At 43.0% G+C, this 21,376-nt stretch overlaps 2 protein-coding genes across 4 annotated transcripts in view; one reads left to right on the top strand and one right to left on the bottom strand.

Annotated features, from left to right (window-relative positions):
- Positions 1 to 2,907, top strand: part of ESCO1 (establishment of sister chromatid cohesion N-acetyltransferase 1) — a 31,479-nt gene extending 28,572 nt beyond the window's left edge. The window contains exon 12 of the mRNA XM_061995724.1: positions 1,944 to 2,907. Coding sequence (XP_061851708.1) covers positions 1,944 to 2,091 — 148 coding nt within the window. The 3' untranslated portion in view covers positions 2,092 to 2,907. The remainder of the gene's footprint in view (positions 1 to 1,943) is intronic.
- Positions 2,908 to 3,896: 989 nt separating this feature from the next.
- GREB1L (GREB1 like retinoic acid receptor coactivator) overlaps positions 3,897 to 21,376 on the bottom strand; it is a 65,900-nt gene continuing 48,420 nt past the window's right edge. For all 3 annotated transcript variants that reach the window (XM_061994929.1, XM_010209610.2, XM_061994930.1), the window contains 10 exons: positions 18,184 to 18,339; positions 17,867 to 18,006; positions 16,006 to 16,167; positions 15,048 to 15,252; positions 14,180 to 14,345; positions 12,992 to 13,219; positions 10,556 to 10,697; positions 9,277 to 9,477; positions 7,946 to 8,084; positions 3,897 to 6,433 (listed from right to left, as the gene is read on the bottom strand). In XM_061994929.1, the coding sequence (XP_061850913.1) occupies positions 6,270 to 6,433; positions 7,946 to 8,084; positions 9,277 to 9,477; positions 10,556 to 10,697; positions 12,992 to 13,219; positions 14,180 to 14,345; positions 15,048 to 15,252; positions 16,006 to 16,167; positions 17,867 to 18,006; positions 18,184 to 18,339 (1,703 nt within the window). In that variant the 3' untranslated portion in view covers positions 3,897 to 6,269. The remainder of the gene's footprint in view (positions 6,434 to 7,945; positions 8,085 to 9,276; positions 9,478 to 10,555; positions 10,698 to 12,991; positions 13,220 to 14,179; positions 14,346 to 15,047; positions 15,253 to 16,005; positions 16,168 to 17,866; positions 18,007 to 18,183; positions 18,340 to 21,376) is intronic.

Here is a 21,376-nt window from a genome sequence, read left to right as displayed (position 1 = left end):
ATGTGATATTTCCATGGAGCTTTAGTAGCTAGTGAATGCAAAGTGCTGGATCCATCAAAGGACTCAAACATCTGTGCTGCAGTTTAAATAAATGTTTAAAGTATTGAATCTCCAAAGCTTAGATTTCTTCCAGTGACAGTTCCTAGAAGTTTAAATGCCAGTTCTGCATAATGGTGAGATGTACCCCAGTCATAGTACTGCTGGGCTGTACAGTTTGTGCTGTGTGCCTGTGTGGCTCTGTCTTGTTGGAGTTTGTGGCACGGGTACTGCCATGTTTGGCCGATCCCCTGCCTATCTTTGGTATTTGGAGAGCATAGCAAAGCTGTTCTACTCTGCAGAACACATCTTGCCTGGTGGAGTAACGAGAAAGTTCTTAGCAGATCAGATTCTGTCAGAACAATGAACTGTAGAGCTGTATTCAGATAAGCATAGTAGCTTGATGATTTCAGTATATTTCTGGCTGATTTTTACTTGTGTGTTCATCAGCTTCCTAGAAACTTTCTAAAGAAAAGATTTCTTCCCCGAAGGGATACTGGAGTTGCTTCATCAGTTACAGCTCCAAAGGATCTTTAGAATCAGTTTTAAAGGTTTGTTGCAGCTAGCAGGAAGAGATCTCAGTTATCCTCTTAGCTATGGCTTCCACCAGCTCATTGCTACCTGGGTAGAAAACAGATTTGCTAGAAAGAGCCTCGTGCTATTCTGGTGCTCTGGTAGAAAGGTCTGAAGAGCTCTGGAGTTGGTGTAAACAATGGAGCCCAGAAAGTTGCAGAAAGCAAAGGAAAGGAGAGAGATTTGCTTCTTGATGGCAGCAGGCTGTTAAAGCTGCTCAGCTGCCTTCAGCCTAAATGTCTTTTGTAGCAAAGGGTAGTTTGAACAGGTTGGTTCTGGTAACAGCTAAAGCCTGCAAGTCTATTTTGAGAATGTCTGCCTTCGTTCATTTGAGCTTTCACAGCTGACCTGCAGTCACACACTCCAGTTTTAAGAACCCTGCAAAATTGTCTTCCTGATTACACTAAAGAGAAGGGACTAAAGCTAGAAAGAATTTAAAAGGATTTTCTTCCTATTTCCTTTTTACAATGGAGATGTCCATGTGACCAAAGTTGATACTTGCTTTACAAGTACGTTTTTTTTATAGGAAGGAAAAACTGTAACTTCTCTTCTGTCTCCAAGGAGAGATGTTACCTCCTCTTTCCCCTGATGGAGCTCTTAAGGCCTGAGATCACTTCTCTAAATTTGCTCAGAGCCATGCAGAAGAGTATGATGGTACCCCTTGGTTCCCTCCTCTTTCTTCAGATGAGAGTAAAACATACAGAAAATGTTCTCAGGAAGAAATTCAGCAAATGGAAACTTCACATAGTTACTACTTGAAAGCACTTTACTTCTGAATGATACCTTGAGGGGTTCTTGGATATCCTAAATTAATCCAAGATGTGCTCTTATCCAAATGTCAAATGCTTTTTTTTCAAACCAGAAACTTGTAACGTTGTCAGGTCCCCTCAGCCCCCTTGATGAGCACCCAGACGTGTTTGGAGCTTGTTTTCATTCCTAGCAATTGCAGTCACAGTCCCCACAGTCTCTATTCTAGAAATAGTTGGAATTAATTCAATAGCAAGAAATAGTTGGAATTAATTCAAACCTTTTTAAACTCTGAAATTGAACTCTGGATGCAACTCACAAGCAATTGCTCTGGAAGAACATTTCTTCTAACTCACCAGAACCTCATAAACCCCCTCCTAGAACAAGCGAATCCTTCCTGCTGTTGGGAGGGAGGAGACGGAGCACATGGATAGAGCCACCTCCTTCTAATGGAGCTTCTTCCTTTTGAATGTTGGGGCCAGTGCATTAAATCGTTTGTGCCCTGTAGCTTAAATGTGATTCCATCATTCCCTGGGGGTGATTCTCTTTTTTTGTTTGTTTGTTTTCCCCTCCCTGTTTTTAAACAGGAGCAACTTCATCTATGGCGCATACTTAAGTAAAGAAGAAATTGCTTTCTCTGACCCCACTCCTGATGGAAAGCTCTTTGCAACGCAGTACTGTGGCACCGGCCAGTTCCTCGTCTACAACTTCCTCAACGGGCAGCACCAGACTTAACTGCTCCCGAGGGAGCTCCGTGGTTGTTGGGAGGCTTGTGGCAGGGGGCACGGAGCGGGCACGCACCCTCAGCGGGAGCCAGGGCCATTTTTATTACAGTGAACTCAGGACTGGTAACAACCGCAAGGTTGTGCTGTTTTATTAACATTGTAAACAATGCAGTAATAGGCTAACTTTGTTTTTTTTAAAAGAAAGATATTTTATTAACTTTTACAAAGGTTTGATTGTATTTTATCTAGTTAGTCATGTTTACATGCAGCAGAACATTGTTCCTAGTGGACTGTAAGCTAATGCAAAGCCTCTGCTCTCCCTGATGAGTGGGTGCTGAAGTGAAGGTGGTAATCCGGCAGTGGGGCTCGGCCGCGGGCGGGGGGCTGCTGCAGGCAAGGGAGCTGCTGTGGGCAGGGGGCTGCTGCGGGTTGGGGCACTGGCCCTGCCTCGCCTCCGAGGGAGGGAGGGGGGGATGGGGCAGGGGAGCAGTGGCTGCGGGCAGCAGCCCTCGCAGGCTTTGGTGTGGCTGCCAGCAGCCTGCCCTGTGCCAGCAACTTGTGCCACCCGCATCCCCTCCTCCCCAGGGCTAGCTGCGGGGTGAAAGGTGAAAGGCAAAGCCCGAGGACTGGTGTACTCGTGTTTCTTCAAGTACTGTACTGAGTCTATACCTTTGTTAGCAGACTTCACTTTGCTACTTGTCACTCCTTCAGAAATCTCTCCTCTTTTAAAGGGTTTGTATGTTGAAAAACTGCTGTGGCCTTTCTTGATCTGTACATAATGTAGATAGGTTAAAAATAAAAGACTTGATAGCTTTTTTTAAAGTTACCCTGTATTGATACAATGTGTGAATGATTCTTTAGTGCATTATTTCATACTTTTGCATGGGAAGTACTACCTCAGTAGCTAAGGGCTGTGGGTGTTTTGAAGCAGTTTCTTTTTGTCTTCCTTTCTGCTTGTGGTCAGAATTGCCTTTGTGTGAGCGTGTTTGTATCACACCCCCAGTATTCTCCAGAAGCTCCAGAGAGATCCTGTCCTGATGCAGGCTAAAAGTGAAAGGCAATACCTTTGGCCCTGAATAATGACTTAAAACCCTAGTATAAGGCGGGAAAGATTTAATTAAATTTCAACGTAGGTTTAAACTTTAATTTTGGAACCTCTGTGTGGTTAGGATACACGTGTTTGAATTGTCCTGTCCTGACTTTGGTCTAGAGCTGAAGCAAAGAATGTGAACCACCTCTGAAATGCTACCTGTGGCCCTTAAAAATGAAGTAAGTAGCTGACAGGTGATGAATTCTGGGACGTGGAGGCAGCTGTTTGTCAAAACAAGTGGTGCAGGATCACAGCAAGGCTGAGGGTGATCCTCTGGAGCCAAAGTACTTCTGCTGTTACGTCCTGGCCTGAGCCAGACTGCAGTGGGGCCAGGCCAAGCTTGTTTTTCAGCTGCTTAAGGGGGCTGAAAGTTGGTACTTACACCTCATGTACCTCCTCTCTCTCATCTTTCCGAAACACAGGTGCTCACCCAGCACCCAAGGACCCCTCCCTTGGGCGAGCTCCATCGAGGTAGGCACGTGGCTGCGTGTGAGGGGTGGCCTGGGGAGGAAGTGAGTGCAGCCGTGGCACAGGAGCAGGCAACAGAGAGGCTGGCTGCGGTCAGAACTTCATATATTCAAATTTAATGAAAGCACATGAGAAACATACCATAGCCACAAGTTCAGACAGTTTCAGTTCATAAACAGTAACATGAGGTAGACTGACTAGTGAAGCTAAATTCACCAAGTTTTTGGTTAAGAGAACTTTACACTAGGAAAGCAACATTTTTAACCCTCTTCCAAAAGTCACAAAAAGCAATTACATAAGTTAAGCAAAAAGAATCTGCATATGATTCTTTAAATCTTAGTTTACATTCAGATTTAACCTGTGAGTAGACAAGAACATCTACAGGTAAAATACAATGCTGGCCAGCTGAATACATTCATAGGAATGGCCTTGATGGTGAGGCTTAAAACCAAAAGGGAACGGCAATACTCTTGACGACAGATGCCGGCCTCCTTCCCTGGCCCTCGGTGGCAGCTGGGGAAGGTGTTGAGAGGGACAGGATGGGAGGGGACAGGCTGCTGCCTGCTGAGCTGGTTGTGTGTGCTCGGGCCAGAGCAGTACCCACACCCCCTGCCTCTGCGCCAGGGAAAAGGGGTGAGGAGGCATTGGGGGAGGCAGGCAAAGAGGCTGGCGCACTCACTGCAGCTCTTCACCAGAGGGCTCACCCACTGCTCGTGGTAGTCTCAGCACCTGGAATTTTAAGAACTTAGTGCAAACGTCAAACACGCAAACAAAAAGGAAACCGTTTTTGAATACACAAGAGCTGGAATGTCTACACCATGCTACGACTTGGGGTTGGCCTTGAGCCCTTCTGGTAACACCAGAGCTAATGGAATACATTCAGGTGTGTATCAAAAGCTTTGAGAAGCATCTACGTCTCTGCTTCTTCCATTTGTTGCAATAGAAAAGGTAGGTTGTGTCTGAAGGGGAAATAAAAAATAAGTGTACAGAAACAGGTTGTTTATCTGAAATTTGCTAAATTTACAGCATCAGAGTCAAGCTACAGTAACACAGACATATGCAAACCATCTTCTTTTAGCCTCTGTTGAATATATTATGTTTTTTCATCTGTAAACATCTCTCTTCACAAGATAAAAAAAAAGCTGCTCAACACAATGCATTAAAAAAAAAACAAACCCAAAGCTGCAGCTTTGGCAGGTCCTTCTCCTACGGGTCACAGGTCACCTATAGAGATGCGTTAATTTCATTGCTTTTGGGGGAGTCCTGAATGGCTTTCAAGAATATGCTGCATTTTAATTCCCAATAAAGGGGTCTCGCTGTGCAGGAAGATTATTTTGTTATTTATTTATGGAAAGCTCAGTGGTGCAGCCCAGGCTGACTGTGTGACATGATGTGACCCTGACAACCCAACGCTACCACGCCAAGTGCATTCCCGAGCAATGGAACAAGGACCAGTAATAGGCTGGTAAGTAGAACAAGGTGTGACTACCACTGCAGCCAGGTTTTACAGAGGTTACTCAAAAATTAAAGGGCTGCCAGTACTGGGTGATGCATTCAAAGCTCTTTGCATCCGGACAGAGTCTCTCTGGAGCTTTCTCAGCTCCCTGGGACTTCTCTGCCCTGGAGCTATTGTAAAATACCTTCTGTGTCTCAGCTCCAGCTCGGGTAGCGTTGCCCTCTGTCCCGCTTTTCACTATATCAGCTTCACGTAGGGGTGTGACATGACAGACCAAACCTCAGCTCCACAGCCAGTTGGAGTTGAATGAAAAGGCCATGGAAAGTGAGTTGCGTCGGGCCCACCAAAGGCACCGGACATACAGGAGGACTCGCCACGGGTTTTCAAAGCTCTGAGGAAAGCGAGGAGCTGCAGGTGATTTGCTGACACGTTCCTCTGGCCCCTGAGGAGGGAGCATCTCCAAGAAGCCTTTTGTTTTGTGCTGGGAGCTGAGGCAGCGGTGCCTAACAGGGTGAAGTGGTGGTGCTGGGAGAAGCTGCGTGCACGGGGCTGGCCCTGCCTCTACCTGTTTGTTCAGGTTTAAGTAGTAAACTTTGAACACCTGTGGAAATCTTGCCAAAGACAGTTTCAATACAGACACAGTAACAAATGTTAAACTAACACTGCACAGAGAACAAGACTATTCCTTTTAATACAAATATCTACGTTACATTGTAGTTTCAAACCCCTGAGTATTCCTGTACCACAGTACAGAGCTGAAGAGACACGGTGGGCTCTCCTCCACATATCTTCAATAAATTCCACACGCTGGGCTGCGTTTCATGTAACACATTCAAGCTAGCAGCTGCTGACAGCTGCTTCTTCCCCTAGCTCAGCTCAACATAACAAGGATTCTTCTTCAACCAATTTACGTCCTCTTTCTAGATCCTACAGCTTGGCTGGCTGTGGGATTAGTGTCGGTGGTTGTGACTGATATGAAAATAACCGGAATCCAAGATCCTTTAAATCAGAACCGATGGGGTAGCTTTATCCTTAGGAATAAAGCCTACTGCAGACTTGTGGGAATCCTTTAGCACAGTCTCGATAAATATTGGTTGCACTTTGCTCCACAGTGATTGTACTTTTAAAAAAAGTTATTTTTTTCCTTTCGTTACTAATGGTGTCTTTGCGAAGCTTAGATGTGGCGTCCAGTAAGAAAATAGAGTGGTTTGTCATCACTGCTGTTAGCAGTCTGAAACTCATCCCGAAGTCGGAACTGCCACTCATCCTCCAGCTCCAACCGGACTATTGTCTGCCGTAAAGAGCTTCTGTCTTGACATATGACACACAGGGTGGCACCTTCAAGTGAAAAGCATGTTAGATTGACTTCATTCATTTTCCTAGTTTAAAGAAATCTCTGCTGCTAGTTTGGAAAAGAGAAGTATTAGAAAGGTCTGTCACCGATCACACAGCTCAGGCTCAGGGCAGTCCCGTGAGCCCTGGGACAGAGGTGCATGTGTCTGTCTGAAGGAAGTCATGGACAGGGAGAAGCAAGCGTGGTGTGGGGTCTGCTCTGAATAGCAGAATGTCGCTGCCTGACTGGTGTTAGGACCATCAACTAGAGCAGACAGAATGTTAACTTGAGTCTGAGATCCTTAAATCACTACTGGTAATTATGCCACAAGAGTAAAATCTGATTGGGTTTTTTTTGTTTCATAGGACATTTGAGTTTACAAGGTCAATGATGAAATTCTACTAAGCCAAAGCAGCCCCAAAACTGACTCAAGAGCAAATTGGCTATGACTTCTGAAGGATAACCACTCCCCTCTTGGAGAAGCACTGCAAGAGGAACTAAATCCCTAATTTCTCTGGCTTAACTGTCAAGCTTCCTCCCACCTGGTGTTACCAGACTGCACAGTCATTAAATGAGTGGGAGAGCTAGACACCTTCAGGGTTTCCTCTGTTCTGTGCTGCAGCTCTGACACATGTAAAGTTCAGGTTCAGACCTTACCTCTGCTTGATTTGAGCAGGGGAAGGCCCTTCCTAGCAGGACCCACTGCCCATCTTGGTGAAGAAGCCACCAAGAAATAACAAACAGGGCAGCCCTCTGGCTTCAGCCCCAAGGGGCTTGGTGATGGCAGCCCTATCCCCACCATGGCTGTTGCACAGCTCTGCTTTCCTGCCCTGGGGAAGGGGGGTCCAGGCAGGGGCAGGAGCAAACTCAGATCATGCTTCATTGGACTGGCTCAGGGTCACCCCCATTGCTGCCCCTGCACATGCATGAGAGGGAAACAATTTGGCTGTGCCACCACAAATGCACTGAAGCTCTGTAATGCACTTTAGTGTTACCAAGTACTGATGGTGATTTGTTAGTATTAACACAATGAAGAAAGATTTTAATGAGGTTTATAAAGTTCTGGTGAAGGTAGACCCCATCATCCTCCAGCCATGAGCTGCCCCAATCTACAGTACTGAATCTTTATTGCCATTATAGATTACTAAAACAGAAATTCTTGAATTCTTCAGTTCAGCATTAACACCTATGCTCTAAACTCTCAAGAAGCTGACTGCAGGATTCACTGATTTGCACACATCCTTGTTTTTCTGCACCCACTTCCATTTGATATCACTTTAAAATAATTTAATGAATGCAATGTATCAAAACTTGGAGAAGGTTCCATTCCTTGCACTTATTATCAACAGGAACAGAAGTCTTATATGCTGCCAAAAGAAACACCCCATCTACTTCTTTTGAAAACAATGGTAGCAATAACTGAAAATAATGGAGCTGTTTAATGAAGCTGGTTTTCCTCCACTCTCTGACGTGGCAGGAAAGCCCTCAGCCCTGCCTGGCAGATCAATTCTGCTTACCTTTCAGAAATCTGAACCGCTTGAGGAGCTCGGCACCAACGAAGGAGTCGCAGAGATAGAGCAGGAGGCCGCTGAAGAACACCCCTTCGCAGTTGACATTGACCGAGTGCGGACGGGAACTAACGTAGCATATCGCCACCTGAGACAGGAGGGGAAAAGAAAGGAAGCACTTCTGAGTTAGCAAATGCCTGAGCATGACTTCAAGTGGAATGAAATGCAACTTAGTGCCAATGGGCAGTCAGATGGTGCTGCCAAAACTGCCGCTGGCGGAGTAGGCAGGAACAAGCAAACATTCCCTAGGAAATCACACATGGGAAAAACTTCCTGATTCAGATTTGGTCACTGACTCTGCAATATGCTACTTCAGCGACCCCCATAATTCAGTTTGATTTTCTGCTTCTCTCTGAATGATCTGCTTATAATGATGGCTGAGATCATTTAGGTTGCTCTAAGAAGGACATGTTTGCCAAACACAGTATGCAATTCCACAAGTGGTGAAAATGCTGAAGCTTGAGCCCCGCTGTGCTGGAGCATGTCTTCTCTTGCTGACACACTGCTCTTGCAAACATCAGCTAAGTAGTTCCCAACACTGGGGCGCTCCTGTGTTTTGGTGCCACAGTGGCTGTTTTGAATCAAAGAGTTTCTTCTCTATCTTGCCACTGACCCCCACAAAATTTGTCAGAGCAAAACCCCTGTTAAGACTTTCACCTTGCTTCAGATCCAGTCCAAAGCGACAAACGGGTTCAAAAATTATGATTCCGTACCTACAGCATGTAAGACATATTTGCAAAAACCTCTCTAGAAATCCGGGTTCATAAAAAGAAAAGCATCTGAAAGGAGAGCTGTGATACAAAGGATGAGCTTTGTCCATCAGTGAAGCAAGCCACCAGAAAAGGATTGTATCAGAAACTCTCAGCCAAAACAAGTTTGTTGCAAGGACAAATCAAACACAGATGATAAAAGGCTGTATGTGTATGACAGTGATCTAAACAATTTTGTGGATGTTTTTTGTTCAGAGAGATAGGCAGTACACCAAGTTCTGTTAAGAATCACTTCATGTTAAATATTAATTAAGATGGACATGCCTGATTCCTTTGCAAATCACATCAATCCATCACAGACCTCTCTACCTGCATCAGCCAGCTAGGGGCTCTTCCAGTGGAGGTGATCCACCAGCTCCAACAGCACAGTGTCACTGTTTGAGACCAAAGTCTTCAAACTCTACCCTTGATGCTGAGGCTTCATAGAGGAAGGTGTTTTCAACACAAGAAAGATGATGAAGTAAAGGTTTGCATTTCATGATCCCCATTAACCCTGCAGATATTTTGTACCTCGAGCCCAATGTTCAGGTAGCAGTCAATGGCCAATACAGGGTTCTTGAAGTTATGGATGGCCTTTGGGAAGAGTTTGTACGTCGCATGTTGAAGGAATTTCTCCAGGAGGAACTGAGACGGGGCTGCCAACAATGTATGCTCGCTGTCAGGCGCACAGACGTACTGAAGAGGCATTATTGGTGCCAGGCTATCCGAAACCTGCAATGAAACCAAGGGGAGCCCCTTTTAACCCACCTCCTTAGTGTATCAGTGTGATAGGGCAGGAGGAGTGAGGATGCTGGGGGAAAGAATTAAAACTCCCCACTCAATTTTGTCATGGCACCACAGCACAGAAACAGATTCATTACTTTTCTGCGGTTGCTAAGTACTTCTGTGGATGTCTACTAGTTTAAAGAAGGGACCTAAGATAGGAAGCTCAAATTGTCACAACACCCTCATTCTGCCCTATTCCTGGACAGTACAGGAAATGACATCCTCCTCGTGTGGAGTCATCCACAGAAAACATTTCTTATGGAGCTCTCTCATAGGCCAGGCCATCACTACAGATTCTACTGCAACCACAAGAAAAGGAAAATTCAGAAAATGGCCTCCCAAAATACTCAAATCCAGGATTTAATCACTTAAATCTGAAATATGGAGGTGATTTTTTTCAAAGGAGGGGTGTTGGGGGATGTGTTTAAAGCCACCAGGACCATGAGCTACAAGATTCTCCAATTAAAACCAGCCCTTCAAAGTACACCTCTGGTTAAAGCTGACACAGGTCTAACATACTCTGCATAAAGTATTTGGTGTCCCCACACCATTTTTATAATACTTGGATTTCCCAGGTGGATTTCAGAAGTTCCAGTTTTCAGTCCCTTTCTTCAGGTCTCTCTTTGTCAGCAAGTGCAAGGATTGAAACTCATCACAAACCATCAAACACTGGAAACTATTGGCTGTGCTAAAATTATAGAAGTGGGTCCAGTACAATTTGCCTACTTTTGATCAGTGTATGTCTGCAAATTCTTCCTCCATCAGATACCACTGAACAGCTAGACCAAACTCTTTCCAATCCCAGTCCATCTTCTAATAGATCAGCAGGATTATTGTTAGCAATTTATAATTAGCAAAATATTTATTATTTTCAGTTTCTGATGAGGCAGCTCCACCAGAGCCATGAATGATTTGTCAAATCAGCATGAAAGGAATCTAAAAGGTTAGAGAATTCCTTACTCCTAGGGGGAAAGAGGTTCTGATTTTACCCTTTAGGTATGATGGGGCACACGTCCACACTCACCATGATTTTTGGCTTAACAACAAAGTCTTTCTGTCCTCCAACCTGAATATGTTTCTTCATGACACTGAAGTTGTTGAAGCGGCAGATGAGGAGGCCGCTGCTGTTGGTGCGCAGATTAAAATCCACATCTTCACAGAAATACCTGGACATGAAAGATGAGATCCCTAAACCAGCTGTGTGGCTGTCATGCATGAGCAAGCATTCACACACCCACTGCCAAGATGCACTGGAACAGGCTCAGTAGATTTTGGAGCCCATCTGACATGGTGCCTATACAAATTCTCTACATGGCTCTGAAGATATTCCTTCTATGTGCTCCTGATGTAGGAATGCAACTTCTGGTCATCTTAACACCAAACAAGTCTTCTCGGTGTCTCTGTATACTTCTTCCCTATATCAAGTCTGACTAGCCCTCTCATCTTTGTCATGTACTGACATCAGTCATTTTCTCCCCACCCTCTCTTTTTTACTTCTTTTTAATTCTTTTTTATATGTATATTTTAGAACTGAGAGAAACTCAGTGACAAACCTCCTTTTCCAGAACAAGCCAGTTCCAGATGACGTTCTTTGATTAACTGGAATCAAGGGATAAATGTCGGTTTGACAAATACTTGTCTATGGGAAACAAAGCAGCTGAGAAGTTCCATTTATCCTGTGCTATTTATTAACTACTCACTTCTGTGGGCCAATTCCCATCTCATGATTCAACCAGCCAGAGAATGTGAAATCAAGAGCTCTGGAAGCCACACCTGACCTCAGCTTGCACTGACACGCTACAATTCCTCACTGAAATACACAAGATCCCTGAAAACAGCAGCAGATCAAGCTGAGATGCCCCAGGGCTAGTTTATGGCTAGCAGACACAGGGCTTATTCTAAACTCACTTGGCTGGGGAGAGAGGGAACTGGATATTGCTTCAGTCTGTGTGAGAACTGGCAGTAAAGCCCCACGATAGCAGTGCTTTATTGCAAATGCTTCAGGATGATGTCAGGTATACTTAGGCACAAGTGTTGATCTGCTGGAGAGTAGGAAGGCTCTTCAGAGGGACCTGGACAGGCTGGAGCAATGAGCCAAAGTCAATTGCATGAGATTCAACAAGGCCAAGTGCCACTTGGGTCACAACAACCCCAGGCAATGCTACAACCTTGGGGCAGAGTGGCTGGAAAACTGACCCGCAGAGAAGGACCTGGGGGTGTTAATCAACAGCCATCTGATCATGAGCCAGCAGTGTGCCCAGGTGGCCAAGAAGGCCAATGGCATCCTGACTTGTATCAGCAACAGTGTGACCAGCAGGACCAAGAAGGTGATTGTCCCCTGTGCTTGGCACTGCTGAGGCTGCATCTTGAATACTGTGTTCAGTTCTGGGCCCCTTACTACAGGAAGGACATCGAGGTGCTGCAGCATGTCCAGAGATGGGCAACAAAGCAGGTGAAGGGTCTAGAGAATAGGCCTTATGAGAGTGGCTGAGAGAGTTTGGGTTATTTAGTCTAGAGAAGAGGAGGCTGAGGGGAGACATGATCACTCTACAACTACCTGAAAGGAGGCTGTAGCAAGGTGGAGGTTGGTCTCCTCTCAAGTAACAAACAACAGGACAAGAGGAAATAGCCTCTAGTTATGTCAGGGGAGGTTTTGAATTGATATTAGGAAACATTTCTTCACTGAAATGGCTGTCAAGCACTGGAACAGGCTGCCCAAGTGAGTGGTTGAGTCTCCATCCCTGGAGGTAATTAAAAGTGATGTAGACTTGTCACCTGGGGACATGGTTTAGTGGTGGATGTGGCAGTGCTGGGTTAACGGTTGGACTCAATGATCTTACAGGTCTTTTCCAACCTATACAATTCTGTGATTCTATAGGTGAGGAGGGGTAAAAAAGGAAATAGTGGGAAGTTATTCATTCCTTTGTCTTTATTGCAAACCCAAGTGGCAACAGGGAGGATAGTTGACTCTGAAGGAAAGACAAGGAATCCCTCAGAGCATTTGGCACAGCAATGACTAAACCGTTTCCTGTACTCTTGTTCTTAGTAATGCAACAGGCCCCTGACTCTTACACAGGCAGTCTGGAATCTCCACACTCTTCCTGTGACTGGTGTAATTTGGGCTTCTTTCTTTTATTTTCGGTCCCTAGTTACTTTTTTCTTACCAGATTTCTTCTTTCCCCCCTTCACTTTTCAGTCCTCTCTATCCCTTTCTTGCCTTTGCCTCACACTCTGTCTCTCTCAGGTGTTTTGGCTGATGGTCACTTTATTTTTATGCCTTCTTCATTCAGATGCAATGTACATCACTTTGTGTTTTAATTTTGTGATGGTGTGCTCATTACCTTAGACGGGATCTTTCTATTTATCTCAACATCATTCAGAAATATAGTGACAAGATTCTTATCACATCAGCATATTATTTTACTACACACACACACATATATATACACACATAGCCTACCTGTTTAGGTCATATTGCACATTCTGGGTCAGGTCTATGTTGAGCAGTATGAAATCATGCACGTGGCATCTGGAGAATGGAGTCTTTGCTTTCTTGGCGTTCAGCTTGCTGTTCCACTTCTGAACACCCAGTATTGCATATTGAACAATTTTGGGGGTGGCTTCAATGTGTTGAAGGACACTCTTCAGAGATACATTCTTGCTGGAACCCCCAGGCTCCAGGGATTGGCTGCAAAACATGATCATACACAACACACAAACATGACTTATTGTTTTTATATATCAACCACTGCACTTAGATACATATATATATATAAACACAGAAAGGAACAAGAAATTACATTAGCAACCAAGAGCATTTACTCTAGATGCTGTAACAATATATACATCAACACAGACTTCTTAAATAACAGCCAACTAATCTCATCAATTTAGTCACTATATGAAAACGGGCCCTTCAGCAGAACAAGGACTTGCATAGTAATTTACAGAGGGAAAAGGAATCGCCTTACGCACCAGCTCTGGAAGAGTATTTTCTCTGTAACGGACAGCAGAAGCACTGAGAAGGGCAGGAGCTTAATGCCTTCTAAAAAGCTAAAGTTCCCAAAATAAACTGTTTTCATTGAGAAACATAAATTGAATCAAAACACATCAGGGAAGTAATATATTAAGAAATCATTCAAACAGTCATTAAAGCAAGAGCGGTTTCAGGCAAAGGATAAACACAAACACAAGTTTGGTAGCAGTGCTGAGAGTGGGACATGGATGTAAGGGGTAGAGACAGGTGGAAGGGTTCAACAGCAGGGGGTTGGATATTGGTGGTCAACAAGGTGAAATCTACAACCTTTCTCCTGCTCTAAGTAAAAGAGCTGATTTTTTGGATTTTAGACAACATATCTAATGTCTAAATGTATAGTTCCCAGGCTACCTGAATAACAACTGAGTGAATAGCGACCCCTGCGAGGCCCTTTAGACAGATAGCTTGGTGCTATTACATCAAAGCCACTGCCAAGGGCTGCTTTTACTTGGCAATATTTCAAGTGTGTTACCAGCAGCTTCAGCTGCCCAACTTTTCCAGTTATCTGGTCTTTCATAAGCTGTCAGGTGCTGCAGATGAGAGTAAACTGCGGGTTTGTTCCTGGTCTGTGCTGGATTAGTTCAGGGAACCCAGTGCCAGGTGGTTACTCACCTAGACTGTTCGTGGATGCTGTTCACGTTCCACAAGACACAGGAGTCATCCATGACCACAATGAAGGGCCACACACACTGGCGCTTGACTCCCAGTTCCTCCAAGCGGTTTCGTTCCAGTTCTAGATTGTGGTAGGAAAGTTCCTTAATAAGAAACCTGGCAGCTCCTGAGAAAATACCATAAAAAAGACATACAGAAATCTTTATTAGACTTTAATTCTCCCTCTTCCCAGAGAAAGGCTACATGAATATCTGTAGTTGTTACCCATTATGAATGTAGTGCTTGCAAGATTAAAAGAAATTAAATCAATATGTTCCTTTTTCAGCGTCAGTAAATCTAAAAGGCAGATACCAAGAAGACTGGACCTTTTAAGAGACCCTGCAGAATGTGATTTTGTGGGCATTAATAAAGTAACTTGAACCAGAAAGGAGCTGAGATTCTAAAACTCAAGCTACTTAAAACTTCTTGCAGGAAAAAAGTCATCATCCACGAAAATGAAATCCAAAGTTCAAGCCCCTAGAGTTCAGCTGCAGTTAATATTTGGCTTCAGCTAACTAAAAAAAGTTTCAGTTTGGAAAAATCACATGTAAAATGCCTGGAAAGAACATTCACACAGAAGAGCTGAGTGAAATTAGTATGTCCTACAAAATCTCAGATTTTAAATTAAGCAGGCAGTTATCAACACAAACATATATTCCAGTGTCCCTAACAGCAGTTCCCACACATCATTGTGTTTGTCACCAATATTGCTGCTGTTACCACAGCACCAATGTAAGAAGCTGCTGCACTGTTTCCTTCAACAACACAGCCCACAGGTCCAATGTGGATTTTGATACCTTCACAGCAATGCATTGATGGTGCTTCTTACCCACGCCAGCATTGTTGAACATGCCTGGCAGGACAAGCATGATGTGGTTGGGCCAGTATTTACGGTAGAGAGGCATTTCATACTCCTTGACAACAAGAAGGTGAAGGTGGCTGATGCCTTCCATGGCATGGTAGAGGTTCAAAAGGCCATGTTCATGCCGTCCACTTGATGGAGTGAAGATGGGACTCTTGACTGCATTCAAATTCTGCTGGCACAGGACAGATTTTGGCAACATTAGGTAAAAAACAGGTTACTCCTGATATGGCTTTTTATTATTTAAGATTATTGATCATTGCAACACATTGGAGCACAAGTCTTATCAGGAGCAGCTGAGGGAGCTGGGGATGTTTAGCCTAGAGAAGAGGAGGCTGAGGGGAGACATGATCACTCTCTACGACAACCTGAAAGGGAGTTGTAGTGAGGTGAGGGTCGATCTCTTCAGTAACAAGCGACAGGACATGAGGAAATGGGCTGAAGTTGCACCAGGGGATGTTTAGATTTGACATTAGGAAGGACTTTTTCACTGAGAGGGCTGTTGAGCGTTGGAACAGGCTGGCCAGGGAGGTGGTGGAGTCACCATCCCTAGAGATATTCAAAAGATGCATAGATGAAGTGCTGAGGGATATGGTTTAGTTTAGTGATGGGCTTGGCAGTGTGAGGTTAATGTTTAGACTCAGTGATCTTAAAGGTCTTTTCCAACTGTAATGAATCTGTGATTCTATGAGTCTACAATTCTATGATTTTACATTTGAACTGGCCACTAGCAATATGAAAAGGAGTGACTGTCCTCAAAACCTCTGGTCAGGCAAGAACTATGCAAAGGACTTTAAAACAAAAAGAAAACAGAAAAAAAAAACAAACAACCAAACCAGCCAACCACCATTTATTTGTAAATGTATGTCAAGTCGACTGCATTAAGCATATTTAGCCAGCAGATGGGCAAGAGTAGCCTACGCACCTTGTCAGAAACGAGTGGGAGACGCATGCTTTCTAGATGTTTTCCCTGCTTGCTGAAGACAAAATGGCTTTCTTTGGACTTGGGGATTATGAAATGCAATTGAACCTCTTCTCCTAGCATCGAGGATGAAAACGTGAATGCATGCAGAGTGGAGTCAGAGATCTGTACACACACACACACATACACAAAAACAAAGGCAATAGTTGCAAGCAGGTAACATGTAAGGAGTACAAGGCAACCTGCTTTTACAGTCACAATACTGGAAAACATCAGAAAGAACATCCAAAAAATTCTCTTTCAGTAGAGGTAACTATTATATTCTAATTTTCCTCTATCATTTCCTATTGCTTAGGCATATAACTGATCTACTATTGAAAGAATCAGCTCTCTGTACCAGAAATGATCTTTGGCCCAACTGGACTCTTCTGAAGTCCACTTGAAGTGGAAATTGTTTATCAATGTCTACAAGGAGAAGTGAAAAATGTATATACTCGCTAACCAACTGCCCAAATACATTTTCCCAAAAGATTCAAAGTGCAGTGTAGTGTATGAGAGCACTGACACTCAGACACCTCATGGCTGCATTAGTGTGGTATTTTTCTTGTGGCAATGCTCTTCTAAGCAGCTAGGTAACGAAAGCAGACCAGGTCATTTAACAAGGCTATGAAAAATCTGGGTGTGCTTCAGTTTGCACAGTGCTTGACCGAACCATGTAAGTGTATATACAAAGTGCTTATGTATCTGATAAGGTTTCACCCTACAGATGCATCTGCCTTTCTACAAGGTCAAATCATTTGCTCTTAGCAATTAGTCTTCTATAATCTTTACTACAGAACTGAAATAATTAGCCTGAGTAAAGACAAAAAATGACAGGGTGCTTTGTCTAGGTTCTGTCGAAGCATTTAAGAACCTCTCTCCCTTCATAATGCTTGCTATCCAGTCCTCTTTGGATACGTAATTTCTCTGAGTTCAATGATCATAATTCTATGTACACAACTCACACTTGCAAATTCAAGTGGATGTTTATATTTATTACTCCTCATGTTTGACCACATGCACAAAGAAGAGCAGAGGGAACAACAAATGTCTTTTGGGAGGATTTGCTTGTGTCAACGTACTTAATGAAACAAGAGGTTTTAAAATCAAACCTGCTGGTGTTGCTATGAGGTAACTGACACTGTACATTGCCAGGTCAGCATGTCTATGCTGTGATAGCTTAACAGCAAGCTGTTGGGAAAAATTAGCAAGCAAGGAAAGAATGATTTGGGACAAGAAACTTTTGAGTAAACTATTTTTGATGGTTAAGAAATAATGTCTGAGCTATTAACGAGGAATAAGCTCACCTGCCAGTCTCTTGGAAGTGGAACTGGTTTAGAGACTGATTTTTTTTTTTAACTAAACAGTTAAAAATGATCATTTTTGTCCAGTGACTCAGAAGCAACTGCTGAGAAGTATGCACGGTTACATACAACGGGAGGAAGAAGTAAGCCTTCCAGTCTCCCATCACAGGTGTGGACGGCTGGCATTTAGGGAAGACAAGCACCTCTCAATTTTACAGTCCTCTCTCCCATGAGATACTGTGAAACCCTCTGGGCAGGCTGAATAATGCTTTGGCTTGAGACAACTAGTTACAATATTCACCCTTTGTCAGAGGCAGCTGGAGAGGAGAACTGCTCATGCAGAATGCAGCTGACAGTTGACGCTCCAGGGTCTGTAGCTCAGTATCTCCCCTGAGAATGGAAGAATTAAATGATTCCATCTCAGGGAAGGTGAAAGCATGAGTCCAGAGATCAGAGCAGTACTCCTGGAGAGACCACAGCAAAGTCAAGGATATAGTTTACCCTTGGACCTTAACACCAACCTGTGCTGCAGGATTAATGTCCATATACTGATGGCACTGCTCACAGTGATGGAAGGTATTGTAAGCTGCATATTTAGTCAGCATCATGGATACAGTCTCCCTTTTCTTAGGTTCCTCTGATTTTGTTTCTTTGCTTGTTTCTGTGTACAAAGAAAAGAAGAAACAGAAATTTTATGAGTGTTAAAAAACAGAGACTGTGACCCCAGTAACAACTGCAAAGCACACTGATTATTTTGTTCAATATCATTGCTCAATCAAATCAATAAAGACAGATACTTGTAGGATAGCATTCCTAAAAATCTCTACGTTTTACTCACCTTGTTTCACTCTTGAGAGTTGTTCTGTGTATACGGGACTTATAGTTCTGTACTTGGGGTCATGTACACTCAGGTCAAAAGACATTTTGCTGAAGATCTCAATGTCTGGCCAGTGGTCATTGTTAGACTGCGTAATTTCACTGTTTTCTGTATGACCTGCAACAACACACTTTAGGTAAGCAGTATCAGATACCCACTGAACAGTGTCTAAGTGATGTTTGCTGATTTACAATTGCACAGGAACTTACACAGGTGCAGAAACACACAGAGAGACATCTTTGAGAACTTTATAAATATTTATAAAATTGAAATCCTAATCCACATAAAGCCATTCCAAAGAAATGGCAATTCCTTGGAAACTGTACGCAGGCAAAGGAGCCTCATCGGTACCTTTCTGCTCTGCCTCTGCTCATCAGGCTGCTGAGGTATAATTCACTCTGATTTAAACACAAAGTGCCCAAATGATTGATTCTATCTGTGCAGAAGATACAAGCTCAGTCTCAAGCCTCTCTGTGGTAGAATGAGGAGCACTAGATAAATGAGATGCAACAGCATCCAAAGGCAGAAGGATGAAAGCAAGGAGAAAAATGCTGTATGCATTTATAATGAGTAGCTGGTGGCACATGATAAAAGGCAGTAAAATGATATGTTCCTGTTACAGAATGGGATGTGGCCAGTGAGGACCAATGCAAACTTCTTTGCTTTGATCCAACAAAGATAATAGAAAATCAAGTGTAAGTAATGGGAACATTAGAAAGCACTGGCAAAAGACACAACCTTGGACTTGAACACAAGTCAATTCAGTTTAAAATGAGATAGAACAACACACAAAAGTAGGTGTGTAACTGAGGTTACTCGTTTCAAAAAAGCAAACTCACATGAAATGAAGGTTGGGTCTACAGACAAGCACATGCTCACTCTATTCTGCAACAGGATGTAAGCCGGCAGCAGTTTAGATGCCATTAACCTCACTGGCATCCTGTCAGCCTCAAATTAACCCACACCACTGGTCAGATGAGACCTTACAGACAAATCCTGAGAAAGCTCACTCAATAAACCAGCTGGCCTGAGAAAACCAGGGACTTGCCTGTGAATGAAAATTGGACTTCTTGGAATTGCAGTTGCCAACCAACCAGTAATCAGCATATCAAGCAAAATAAAAACACCAGGAGGAAGGGGCTTCAGAGTGGCTACATTAGAAAGAACACTAAGAACAAATAAAGACCACGAGGAAGGAAAAAAGCTCATCAGTCAATCAAGTTTTGTCTTAAATGTCAACAAGCATGACATAAAATAAGCTTTGTCAAATGTCAAGCTGAGGTAGATCTGAGAAAACTGCAAGAAAACAAACTACAACCTTCTTTGCTATAGGACCTCAACTACAAATGAAAATAATTTTTCATTTTCTTTTTACTTTGATGATTAACTTTCCAGGGAACAAGAGGTCTACTTATAAGCCAAGAAGAAACAAAACCTTAAAAGCTTGATACACACTCAAAACAGAGATAGAGAATAATCAGCATGCCGGTTCTCTGAAAGAATAGGTATGTGAGATCAGATAGGAGACTGATTTCAATGCAAGCTTAGCACATTTATTATCACCATTTAAGGGGAGACAGAATAATCTTTGACCTGGGTAATATTCAAACCTTGGGGAGGATGAAGAAAATAATTAAAGCTGTTGAAGTAAATGAAAAATATCATAAAATGCAATATGGGCTGACCAAAGAAATTCTGTGCTACTTTCATTATGCAGCTTCTATATATCTATTTCTCTGAACAAAGGAAATGCAACTCATCCTTTAGGACTTCAGTATTTGATATGATACTATATGACAAATTATTAACACAGCTGAAGGAAACTGAGACAGTGAATGGTCTGTACATTGAAAAAGTTGATTAAACAGAAGATGGCAGCATGTAACATTGTAAGCATTAAGGTAGATAGAGAGTACCAATGAAGTTAAAAGATCAGTAGAGAAGCATACTGTTTAATATTTTCACTAAAGTCACAAACTCAATAAAAACATTGGCTTCAGCTTGCTGGTGGCATGCTCTAAGAGTCATTGTCAATATGGAGAAGGACTTGAAGATCATCCATAAATAATTAAATGCCCTGGAAAATGGTAACCTCAGAGTCACATTTAACAGAAAAAAAACATGAGTCCTGTTTACAATCAAGGACCAGTAAGAAGCAGGCTGCCCAGATGAGTTGTTGATTTTCCTTCTCTGGGGACATTCAAAATCCAGCTGGACAAGTTCCACTGTGACTTTCTCTAGGTGTTCCTGCTCTGGCAGGGGGGTTGGACTAGATGATCTTTTGAGGTCCCTTTCAGCCCTTGAGATTCTGTAATTCTGTGATTTCTGCAGCAGGTTGGGAGCACCTCTATTGGAAATGACTGAGTTTCAGAGGACTCTGAGTACAAGCTACATATCAGTGCCAGTAAAATGGGAGAAATGAAAGATTTCAATAAGCATGAGGCTTTCAGTGGGGCAGGGAGCTGTTGTGCTCTGAGTTGGTTAAACATCCCACAGAACATGATCTTCAGTTCTGGTCACCCATGTACCAGAGGGATACACTGAAAATAGATGTGCAGGAAAAAGATACTAAACTGATATGAAGAATAAAGAGCTCATAGTTTCTGAGTATTCTGTAAGAAGACCAAGGCTACCTAGATGAATGCTGAAAGATAATAAGATTGCTGTCTCACTACACCATAAAAGCAAAAGTCAAAGAAGATAAAAGGTGATTTAATTCAATTTTTTTTGGTCCCAATGAGAATGTTTACAATTGAGACAGAAACATCTTTGGGTTAGAGAATAAAATAGTGTTTTCAATCATCAGAACACTAAGGCTCTGGAAAAGCATTCCAATAGAAGTAGTGGGAACAAAAAAAAGCCACAACCAAAAATCCCAAACAAACCCAAACTGCTCTTCTGATGGAGTTCCATGCATTCCTGGCAGGGGTGTGACATATTACTGTGATCATAAAAGGCCAGAGAGCACGATGTAGAACCTCTCTTATATTTTCATATTTCATCTTAAGTTTCTGGGTACTTTAGCTCAATTAACAAGAGAATAACAGCTCCCAAGTATCCAAATCAAAAGAAACTACTTTAAAAAAAATTAATAGCGCTTTCTGAGCAGAAAAACAATTTTGTTTTTGACAACATCTACATTTTCTGGATGCCA

Source organism: Colius striatus, chromosome 4, assembly GCF_028858725.1.
Source record: "Colius striatus isolate bColStr4 chromosome 4, bColStr4.1.hap1, whole genome shotgun sequence".
NCBI lineage: Eukaryota > Metazoa > Chordata > Aves > Coliiformes > Coliidae > Colius > Colius striatus.
Note: the sequence above shows the minus strand (reverse complement) of the source record. Positions and strands in the feature narration are given on the sequence as shown.